We start from the raw sequence: 11,949 nt of genomic DNA, 5'->3' as shown, positions 1-11,949 counted from the left end.
GGAAGTTCAAAGTTGTCAGTCTGAAAAAAAAAAAAAAATAAAGCGTAATTCTTGACTTGGAAAGCCACATGCTCGATAACAAAAGTTGCATTAGTAACTCCTCCGAGAGGGGAACAATGATTCTATGGCCTGAATTCTGATCTGCCAATCTTTGCTCAATTAATTCATATCACTTATAGATCTTATCTAACCAGTATGCACTTTTTTTATTTTTTTTTATCAAGATCTCTGATCTCATGTAACTGATATGCACACATACTCCACATATTTAATGTGAAATCCCGAAAGACCAATCCCTGAGTATGCCTGACTCACTTGCGAACCTCAGCTAGGGTTATACCGGGACACTCACTCAGCTCACCCCTTGAGGTCTCCTTTTTTTGTCAAAGTTAAAATGCGCACACGCAATACTTAGGGTCGGAACTTGGCATCTTGATAAGATCAAAATAATTTTATCAAGACTGTTAATCCCATATAAGCGCTACACACGTACGCTCCACTAAACCAATATGCACACACTAAACTCTCCAGTTAGTGGGTTTCCCTCAGGATTTATTTCCACTAAACTTTTTCTATACGACTGGGATCAAAGCTTTTGAAACACAGCATCCTAAACTTGCTTAATGTGAATCTCAAAGCATCGTTGTGCACTATTGTGCACCTTACACTCAAGACCTTAAGATTTTGTCAGATAAATAAACAAGTTCTTTGTCATGATCAAAAGGGCACATTACTTTGAGTTTGGTGAGCTTCGGACAACTTATAACAATCATCTTCAGGATCTTAGTAGGGAAATAATTTGTCGGAAGGTTAAGAGACTCGAGGTCTTTCAACTTTTGGATGGCTCCACAGAATCCATTCGAAGAGATTTGATTCCAAGCTGGCTGAATAAGTTGTTTCAGCTAGGACACCTGCAGAAAAGAGATCAGCACAGGTACAAAAATTCAGCCTGCCTAGATGGCATTCGGCGGCAAAGACCAAGTGTGCATCCTTAATGTATGCATGAGATGAAAATGGAAAATCAAGCGCATCAGATTATTGGTTCCACTGAGAATCGCAATGTCCAGTTCAATGTTTGCATTAACCTCAAACTTGGCCAATTATCCGGTGAATCACTGAGATCTCTTGGATTATCAATGGCAACATGCAGCACGCCAAAGGGCAAACGGGAGACATGCTTGAAACCAAATCCATGGTGCTCAGCATCATGAAAACATCAGTAAAAAAAAAAAAAAAAAAAAAAAAAAAAGCTTCATGAAAACATACAATTAGATTACATTAGTATATATAAAGGTTGACTGCGATTGTCTTTATAGAGAGTTGGATTTACCTGAAGTATATAATAATTGCCAATAAATACAATCATCAATAAGATGATCTGCGATAATAAAAAGAAGTCAATTGATCTTTTTATTTTTCTCAAATTACTTTTATATATTTATATATTTTTTAAAATTGAATTCTCAAAATTTAAATATTAAACTTTTTTTAATGGAAAATATATTTTTATTAATAGGAAATCAATTGAACACCCTATATATTAAACAAATTATTGTGTCTATGGTATATATGTACCTTCACCTTAAAAATGTATGTAACACTCTAAATTTTTAAATAATTATTTTATGTGTAAATTATAATATTTTAATACATTAAATATTATAGTAATTAATTTGAATTTTCAAGTTTTCAAAAATCGGGTTTTATTTTTCAAAACAATTAATTTTATCGATTTTTAAAAATTAATTTAAAGAGTATGTGGCAAATTTAAATATATATTTTGATTATATAGTTTTTTCTTAATTTTCTGTAATTTTTTCAGAATTTTCGGGCGTTATTTTGAGTCCCAGGACAAAATTAAAATTGAATTTCATGAGTCCTGAATCGAACTGGACCGAATTGGACCGATCTTCTTCTTCTTCTTCTTTTTCTTCTTCTTCTTTTTCTCCTCTCCCTTCGTGCGACCGACACCCTCCCTCTCTCTTCTTTTTTTTCCTCTCTCTCCTCCCTCCCCCACTGCCGGCCAACCACCCCCAGCCCTCCCCCACATGCCAGCTCCCCTCCTTGCCATTGGCCACACCTCCAGCTGGCTAAATTTTTGCCCCAAAGCTCCCTCCTTTCACGCACCCCGTTTGAGCGTCCAGGCCTGATTCCCATTAATCCGGCCACCAATCAGATCGGATTTTGTGTCCATTTTGTTCTACTCCTTGAGAGTTTTTCAAAGACACCTAGAACACAAATTTTCATTTTACGGTTTGTTAGAATTAAGTCTGCGAAATTTTAGCTCATTTCAACTTTTAGGCTAAATTTCTCCCAATCCGGAAACCCCACGGAAATTCCGAGACCACCAGCATGCTCTACTCAGCGAGAGCTTTGTAACGATATAAAATTTAAATTTTTTTGATATCGAAATTTCGATGGGTCTCACGAAATTTGCAATATTTTTGGGTCTTTAATGAGTCTATTTAATTAAATGAAAATTATATTCTAACTCCTGGTGCCTTGGGCTTTGCGTAGGTATCCTCGATTTGCGAAAATTCTACCATTGATTGGTACTGCATTTTTTAACCGAACAGACTAGCTGTCGGACCCACTTAAGAAGTGGGTCAATATTATAGTTCATTCCATCATTTTTAGATGCCCCGGATGCCCTACAGGTGTCAGAATTGGCATAGATAAACCCGAACTCAAAATTACCTTATTTGCCTAATGTCTAGTTTAGAATAAAATTCATAAAATATTTATGGGTAGCCAGAAAATTATGATTCCTTTTGCAATAGCTTAAATGCATCGTTAAGGACTATAGGGCACGTTTATAGAATTTTTGAATTTGATTTGGATGATTTTTAAAAAATATTAATTTTAAGTCTTATAACTGAATTGTCTGAGTACTTAGGTTTTGGTAGGTCCAGGAGGGGCTGTGTCTTGTTTGAAAATATGTGTGTATATTGCATTTTCATATATAGGATTGCATTAGGCTTAGTAGCTATAGAAATTATATTTAAAATCAATATTTTACTCTATGAGTCGAATGCTCACTCATATTCAACTATTTTTCCTCAGGTGACAGGAGGGCTCTTTGAGATTAATCTGCTTTCTTTCTCACAGGTTTACCAGAAGTAGTTTCAATGTATTTTTATTTCCTTGTTTTATACTCTAGAATTCCGCATGTACCAGTAGTATAATAGACTTTTCTGGAATTGTAATAACTTATTCAGCTGGGTGTCGTAAAATTATTATGTGATTTTGCTTGTATAAGAGAGCTAAGCTCCAATTGGATTATACTTATTTGCTTGAGGATTGTGAGGGTGGGCTGAGCTCCCCATATTTGAATTTATTGTGCTTACAAGTCCGGTGAGCTAAAAACTCCCCGTTGGATAGTGAAATTTATGATCGGATTCTGTCTGTTTATTTTCTTAAAAATTAAACTATAATTATGGACATTATAGTTGGGCTACGAATAATTAGACTTACTACTGGGCCTTATGCTGACACAAATCCTAGTGCCGGTCCGACCCAGAATTTGGGTCATGACAATGTAAGTCTCATCTTCATAAATTTAAAATTTAACTGCTTTTGTTTCATATGAATATTTAGTGTAATATTTATTTTAATACACTAAATATATTGAATAATTTACCTATATATTAAGCCAAGAAAAATTTCAAACAAAGTAGGATTCTTATAGTTAAAGCAATAGAAATAAGTGTTTCTTAAATTGACTTAGCATTCAGCGAGCTTCAGAAGATGGAGTTTATCTAAATCTTATATATAGCTTAAACACTTCTAACTCTACTCTAAAAGCTAGTTTAAAATGTGAAAATTTACCCAAATCTTATATATAGCTCAAACATCTCATCTCAAATCAATGTGTTGTAGGGAGGCCAACATTCTACCCCATCAATGATTTAAACCTTAAAGCTTTTTACCCCAATCAAATCAGGAGTTTATAATAAAAATCATTTAGATTTTCATATTATTCATAACTTAAAATTAATTAGAGAAATTATAAATTTATCTATGATCATCCTAAAATGACATATTGTTATTCGACTAATTCATTGCTGACACTTTTGAATTTGCTTTTTTTTTTTTTAATTAGCATCACAATTTTCATCATTACTATTTGATTAAAGTTTATATTTTACATTGCTGGATTTAATCCATTACGATAAAAAATAATTACCATGGAGCTACTTTTAATTTCCGCTCAATATTTCTTAATGACCAAACTCCCTTATTTCCAATATATATATATAAACCCAAATTTATGAATTTTTAGAAAATAAATCAGTCTTAACACCACTCAAAAGTTAGTTTAAGAGGAGGAGGTTTTTTCAAATCTTATATATGATATAAATACTTTATCTTAAATCAATGTGAAATAGTATCGCTTAAAGTAATTAGATATATACTCTTAAAACACCTATCAATAAAATAAAAATGAAGAAAGAATTAATAAAATGGAATAGAATATTAATTAATTCGTAAATTAATTAATTATCAAAGTAGAAAAAGAAGTTTATAAAATATACCTCTATATATGTCAATTATTGCAGCTCAAATTACATAACATATTTGCACAATACTACATGTGATGAAGAAGCTAGCCACTATAAGTTCACTTATTTTAAATTATTACTAAATTATATAACTATAAAGTATTTCCATTAATTACTGCAGTTTGCTTCAAGGTCAGAATATAACCTCATAGCTAGTACCAGTAGGGCAAGTAAACAAACTTGTAGGGTCATCCTTAGGGTAACTGTAAGCATCTGGGCACCTATCCTTGAAAAACCTAGAGAAATCTGTAGGGCCACAGTTGCCAGAATTGCAACAATGTTCCTCAGTCTTGAACACAGGGCATGGACCATTACATCCTCTAGAGACCTTCGATTCATTAGGACACTGCCCTAATATATCTGCAGTGCATTTGATCACTCGGGTGCAACTTCCTGAAGCTGGACTAAACTCCATAGGAACATTAAACTCATCAATCAAAGACATATCGATAAAATCTTTGTGTTCATATTGGTCTAGTGCGTATTCAGCTAGGGTGTTAGGGGCTGCACCATAGCCTTGGCAAACTAGAAGCCCATTGCAGTCACCAGTCTCGCACTTGCCATTCCCAGAATCATCAAATTGGCAATTGGTTCGTGCCCAAATGCGTGCCTCTTTAGTGCCAGGATCAGCACCGATAGTCCATGTCTCACCGGTGCTGAGTTGCCTGCCACCGCCAGGTGAGGCAGCCGCCCACACTGTGTAAGGGCATCTGTTGGTTATGTCAAACGTGGCTGCATTGGCAAGGGTGAAGTAAAAGGTGGCAAAAAGGAAGGAAAGTGCAGGCAGGGATTCAAGGAAGTTCACTATTTTGGGCAATGAGGTTTTGTTGTGTGGTGGTGGGGATGAAGAAATAAATGCGAAGGGAGAGAGATACATATAATGGTGGTGATGTGTTTTGGTGTAGGGCATGATGATGAGATGGGCTGATTAATTGCGTGAAGCCGTTTTGGTTATTAAGAAAAATTGAGAGATGATGATGTTATATTATTGTTATGCTATGGTTCGGCTTGACTTGATCGAATACGAGTCTAAAATGGGAGTTGTACGTCCCTCGTTGCTCTTTTCCATGAAAATACACGATGAATTGTAGTATTGTGTTTTTGTATTCGGTTATCGTAATCGAGTGTATTTTGGATTTATCGTTTTTGATATTGAGATAAAGTATATTAATTAAATTTTTCAAAACTCAATTCGACTCGATTCATTTATAATTTTAGAGAGTTTTAAAAAAATTCTGCAAGGTTAATATAGTAACACTATGGGAGCAAGAAGGCTTAAAAAAGAAAAATCTGGATTCCAGGAAAGTTTTCTTTTTTTAAGCCAGGAAAATTACAAGACTAATAATTACTCTTTTATTAATCTCGTACCAAACACTCTTAACATTAATTTGAGGAATTAACAGAAGATAAATATAAACCTATGAAAACTTTTTGGCTCATTGATTTCTGATTGGACCCCAAATGTGATCTTCATTACACATTGCTGAGATATGGGCTAGAAAATGGCTATGACATTTGGGCATAACTCTTAGTCAACTCAAATTTTAGTGCTTTCCCTAAAATTACTTAATTCTTCATCTATTAACAAATTTTAATTTAATATTAATAAAATCATTTCTAAAATTATAAAATTTTAAACTTAATTCTTAATAATCAAATAAAAAAAAAGTGTCAATACAGTTATCAAAATAATTTATTCATGAGATTAGCTTCATTTTTTTATTTTTTTTGCTCATAGGTAAGCAAATGCATTAAAAAGGCCTTGAAAGGCAGAGAGTACAAAGCATATAATTACGGCCAATAGCTTAATAAGAAAAGGAAACCTATCTATAACACTTTAGAGACAAGCCCAGAACATGTAAAAGGTTGAAGCCCAAACACTAAAAGCTTAGAAAATAAAATAAAACCCCAGCCTTTATACAAAGATCTCTTTATTAATAAAATAATAAATTTTATTTTTTTATTTTTATTATATAATTATTTTTTATATAAATATATAATATATTATCTTCTAGTAAACCCGAATGCACCCAATAATTTACCTAGTAAGCCAGACGCACAAGATTCGGATAGCAGAGAGCGGCAATGCCTTTATTTCATCAATAACCAAGGAAACGCCTTTAATCATTAATCTATCAAGACATATATATATATATATATAAAAAGCCGAGAAACTTTTTCTTAAAACCGTCCCTTGGCATTTAACGCAAAGTGTAGCTCTTACCATTTATAAATTAATTTATTTATATATTATATATTTATTTTTTTTAATAAATATTTATTTTTTAATTATTTTTATTATTATGATAATTTTTATAATTTAAATAATATTTTATATAATTTCTATGCAATGATCATAATTTTATTTTAAAATAAATTAATATTTCATCCCTTGATGATATCAAAATTAATTATTTAAGTTTTATATTCTTTGAAATATATAATGTGATTTTTTACATTTGATTTCATTAATTATTTAATTTTTTTATATATTTAGAATAAAAAGCAACCAATGAGAAATAAAAATATTAATAATAATAATAAAATATGGATGAAAATATTTTTATCGTAAAAATTTAAAGACTAAAATATTTATTATTAATAGTAAAAGTTAAAAAAAATAAATAAAGGGACAGAAATGTCTAAAATATTAAAATTTAGAAATTAATTAATATATATTTTTAAAATATAAAAATAAATCATTAATTTTTTTTAATAAATAGATTAAATAATAATTTTTTATTTTATTTTATTATGAGTTATATAAACCAACCTGAAGGCAAATACCCAAACGTCATTAGTGATGGTGCCATCAGGAGTCAATGGCTTCTAGCATAAGCTGCAGCAGGCTGGGCGTGAAACTTGTAACGTAAGCTATAACCGTTTAAAACGAACAAGCAAAGCGGTTACAAACACTCCCATTTCTGCTCTCTCTCTCAAAGAAGCTCGCTTTCCCGCTACTTCCTGTTTCTCAATCTCTCCGTAGCAAATCCTCACCAAATTGCGATCAAAACTTTCCTCTTCTGAGAAAGATCCGAATTGAAGTTCCGTTTGCTTGTTGCTGCTATAACTCTTCCTACATTCTCTTGGGTCTTTACACAGTTTTCGTTGAAAGAGGTAAGCTTTTTTGTTTTTTGTGCTCCAATAGGTGCTTGTTTGGCATTGGATTTGATTATTTGATTTGTGGTAATATTTTTCTCTTTTTGTTTACCGAGAAAATGTTGGGGAAAAAACAAGACAGAAAGGAACGGAATTGTTCGATTTTTGTGAAATTAATATGAGAAAGGATGGAACATAAATAGTCATTGCAATTGGGTATTTGTTTCAGGGGGAGACGATGATGGTGATGAAAGTTAAGGAGGAGGAGGAGGAATTGTATGATGTAGATTCTGCAGACCAAGTCATAGATGCTCCTCCTTGTTCAGTTTATTTTGGAACTCGTGGCGCTGCTTTTCCTAGATCAGTTTCTTTTCAAGGGTAGGCTCATTGCAGTTTCTACTATTTTAGAGAAATCCATCCGCTAGATTGATTGTATAGAAATCATGTGGTTTCCTCATGTAGGTGATTCCTATTGGTAATAATTGGGGCTTTGTTGGTTGAGTCAAGGGATCTACATTGTGATTAATAAGAAGAATTCAATGCGGATAATGCTTATTTTGGTATTTTGGTCATTCATCTTCTTTACTCTGGATAAATTGTTTAAGTATTGTTGTTTCGATGTTTGTAGGAGGGCAACTGGACCAACTCGACGGTCAACTAAAGGACACTGGACGGAAGAAGAGGTTAGTCATCACTGTACAATCCAATTTGGTTCTAAAGGCTGTATTCTACAGTTTTCAATGTAATATAAACTATACTTAGGGTATTCATCGAAAATTTGATGTGATTGAGTTTTGGTTAGCTCTATTTGATTTAGTCACTGGTAGTTCAGGAAGAAACAAGCTGCAACAGTAATGGTGTAACATCATAGTATCTTATTTATGAGATAGAAGCTTGCATTTGCAGAGAGTTTTCAACTTTTGTAACCTCAAGGATTTTGATGCACAGGATTATATTCTTACGGAATCAGTTAGAAGGTTCCATGGGAAGAAATGGAGAAAAATAGGTGGGTGCTCCTGGACTTCTTTATTTTGTGGTTTTGTATCCGATTAGCATCAGTCAATAACCTTTTTACATTTACCTTAAGGTGTAATGATTTAATCATTCTTGGTAACTGCCTAACTGTTTCAATGGATAACAGCGCGGCTACAGGAAGTGGTGCTCAAAACTGAAAGGTGTTTATTGTGAATTTTACTGAGTGCAGGACCGTCCATGATGAACAAAATTATAGCTATTTAATTCTTCTATAGTTTTTATAATATTAATGCATACCCTAAACAAATTGTTTACTATCACATCTAAAGTGGATGATTTGATCAATTTTATATTTTCTCAGCTGAGTGTCTTCCCCAAAGGACGGTTTCTCAGTGCTTTACTCGCTGGAATAGGGTTCTTAATCCTGCAATTGTCAAAGGAACTTGGACAAAAGAGGTGCAAATTAAATTTTTCTTGCATGTTTTAATATTTTGCTTTTCCTGGCCAGGAACATTGTTGACTTTATCATACATTTAGTGAAGGCTTTTTATTTCTTGTTTGGACTTTCAGGAGGATGACTGTATCATAGAGTCAGTCAGAAGGTATGGTCCAAGGAAATGGTCTGTTATGGCAAGGTCCTTGCCAGGTCGCCTAGGCAAGCAATGCAGGGAAAGGTAAATGGTAGAAATATATAGTTAGCTCATCAAAGCTCAGTTAGGCACTGGTCTTTCATTTTTTTCATTTGTGTTGGGTGGTCTATGTTGATTTTGCTTCATTAGATCGTTTCGATGTCATCCAAGGCATACATTTGCATTAGAAATATAAAAAAGTATTCTTGGGCTCTCAACTACAGGATTGAGTGAGTAATTCCTGAACAATTTGTATTATGGGATCTAGTGAATTTGAACAAACAGTGCTCTTGTTGTCTTTTGGAGGATCTCCTTTTGTATATCTGTGTTTTTAATACTTCGGTTTTCAGGTGGCACAACCACTTAGACCCGGCTATAAGGAGATCTTCATGGACAGAAGAAGAGGAGTTGACTCTTACCTACTACCATGAAATATATGGGAACAAGTGGACAGAGATAGCAAGGTTTCTGCCTGGAAGGTATACATTGTGAATTAATGCTTTCCAGATAATATTATTTTTGATAATATTCAATGTAAAGCATCTGTCTGAAATATCATTTTTTTGGTTCATAAACAAGGTATCACTTTCAGATTAATCTGGATGATATACTTATTGTTTGGAATTTGACTTGAAAATGCCAGTAAAATTTTGACTTGAAAATGCCAGTAAATATTTTATATTTTAACAGTTCTTTTCTTAATATTTGCAAATTTCCCAAGAGTTATGGCAAATAGTGAAAAGAGTTTATATTGGATTCTCAACTAGGTTATTATCATCAGATGATTAAATCTTACTTAATTCTTGCGCTCAGAGTTCCTCATGTAATTTAGATCTTTGTTTTTTCAGGTTATCATTTTGGCACTCAAATTTCTTAACTGCATTGTATGTATATGACTGCACCTTTGAAGTTTTCCCCGATAGATTGCATTATGGGAAATATAATGTATTATTGCTCTTACAAACCCAGCAAAATTTTGAATATATTAATGCATTCGTCTTATGGTTTAATATTATATCTTATGGAAATTGGCAGGACTGATAATGCAATAAAAAATCACTGGAATTGCATAGTGAAGAAGAAGTTGGATTCAAATTCCCCTGCTTATGCAGAGGATCTGTGTAAAGTTGGTTCTCTCAATTTCTGCAGTTGTGCAATGAAAACAGACAGCAAAGAGGTGAAGGAAGAAAGACAGAATCCTGATGAATTAGTCTCTGTTCATGGAAGGATGGGGTTGATGTGTAGTGGTGACATGGGTACTGCAGAGTTGCTCTGTGGACTCGCTAATGGAGGACAAAACCAACTAGAAGCAAAATATGGTATGGTAGGAACTTCTGATTCTTCAGTTGAGATAGATGAACTGATGAATGGAATACATTTTGATGACAGAGGTGCAAATGGTTGTGGTGCAATGATCGGATGTAGAAGAAACAAGAGCAGTGCCCTTGAGGCTGTTCTTCCCTTCCCCCTCAATTCAGCCAAATCCCCTAACAGGCTTAGTGGTCATGAATTAGGTGTTTTGCATTCAGAATTCGGCAATGAAACTGAAAATTCATATTCATTTACTTCTGCAACTGGAGGAGACAGGAGTGTAATTGAAAAGGAAAGCAAATTTCACAAAATGAATATGCATATACAACCAGTGGACAGAAACCAGCGCTGTATCCATCACGAGTCAGCCCAGCCAAAGGACTTGGTTACTAACTTAGATGGTGCTGATCCTTCTATTGGACATCATCATGTTTTGCATGCAAATAGTCCATTTTCTTGTTCTACTCCTAGAAACTGTGCTCGATATACCTGTCAGTGGTAATAGTCCTGAATCTATATTGAGGAATTCAGCAAGGACATTTAAAAATACTCCTTCTATTATAAGAAAGAGGGCTTACAAAGAGGGTGGTCTCAATAACTCTTCTGATGTCACCTGTACACCATCATGGAAGATCTCATGTACAAATGCTACTAGTGAAGATATCAATAATGCAGATATTCTAAATGGGAAGCAGGGTTTTCTTTCTTTCTTTCATAAGCCTGGTTCTTCTCTCGCTGTCAAATCTCTAAGAAGACAACTGGACTATGCATTTGATATGGAGAGGGATGCGGCTGCTGGTAAATGTGGCAACTCAGTTCCTGCAAGTGCTGCTCCAAATATCGAACTTTTTGCAAACGCAATGGTAAATACCTTGAGGTGATTAAAGAAATTAAGTGGTTGAGTTTGTCAATATCTTCTCCTGTGTTTCATGGATCAAATTCAGACAAAAGTAAGCCTCTGTATTTTTGTGTTTTAATTACCCTGAGGACTCGCATAATTGCTAGATTAGACTTTTTCAATGAAATTTTCTAAAGAAATAAGAGCTTTTCATGTCTGTAATATTTCGTACTGTCCTAGTTGGCATGAAGAAGGATAGACATGGGCCAAGGTCCGGTCAAATTGGTGACTAGAACCGGTCAACAGATCATAAGCCCAAATTGGAACGGTATTGGCTTGGGACCAGTCCCACACCTAGTATTTAGTACTTTGAAACTTGAAACGGACCGAACCAGAACAACCCACCAATTTCTTTAAAAAAAAAAAGGAGAGAGAAAGTATTTCAATTGTTGAATTGATTCAGCCCTTGAATTGGAACTGAAATTGCCCTTGAATCAAACTGAAACAGCCAAGAATCGGGACTCAACGTTCCAGT

The 11,949-nt window shown here is 33.8% G+C and overlaps 2 protein-coding genes and 1 pseudogene across 2 annotated transcripts; 1 reads left to right on the top strand and 2 right to left on the bottom strand.

The window, feature by feature from the left end:
• Positions 1–561: 561 nt before the first annotated feature.
• LOC131182866 (F-box/LRR-repeat protein At3g48880-like) lies at positions 562–2,194 on the bottom strand (annotated as a pseudogene).
• A 2,500-nt stretch (positions 2,195–4,694) lies between these two features.
• LOC110656960 (thaumatin-like protein) lies at positions 4,695–5,439 on the bottom strand. The gene has a single exon (XM_021813976.2). It carries the CDS (start codon positions 5,437–5,439, stop codon positions 4,696–4,698), a length of 744 nt encoding a protein of 247 aa, XP_021669668.2. The 3' UTR covers position 4,695.
• A 1,939-nt stretch (positions 5,440–7,378) lies between these two features.
• LOC110656980 (uncharacterized) lies at positions 7,379–11,631 on the top strand. The gene is made up of 9 exons (XM_021813995.2): positions 7,379–7,679; positions 7,891–8,039; positions 8,290–8,344; positions 8,610–8,667; positions 8,998–9,092; positions 9,207–9,310; positions 9,616–9,744; positions 10,114–10,149; positions 10,301–11,631. Exons 2-9 carry the CDS (start codon positions 7,900–7,902, stop codon positions 11,076–11,078), a joined length of 1,395 nt encoding a protein of 464 aa, XP_021669687.2. The 5' UTR covers positions 7,379–7,679; positions 7,891–7,899; the 3' UTR covers positions 11,079–11,631.
• The last annotated feature ends 318 nt before the right edge of the window (positions 11,632–11,949 follow it).

The sequence above is a fragment of the Hevea brasiliensis genome, chromosome 9 (assembly GCF_030052815.1).
Source record: "Hevea brasiliensis isolate MT/VB/25A 57/8 chromosome 9, ASM3005281v1, whole genome shotgun sequence".
Classification (NCBI taxonomy): Eukaryota; Viridiplantae; Streptophyta; class Magnoliopsida; order Malpighiales; family Euphorbiaceae; genus Hevea; species Hevea brasiliensis.
Note: the sequence above shows the minus strand (reverse complement) of the source record. Positions and strands in the feature narration are given on the sequence as shown.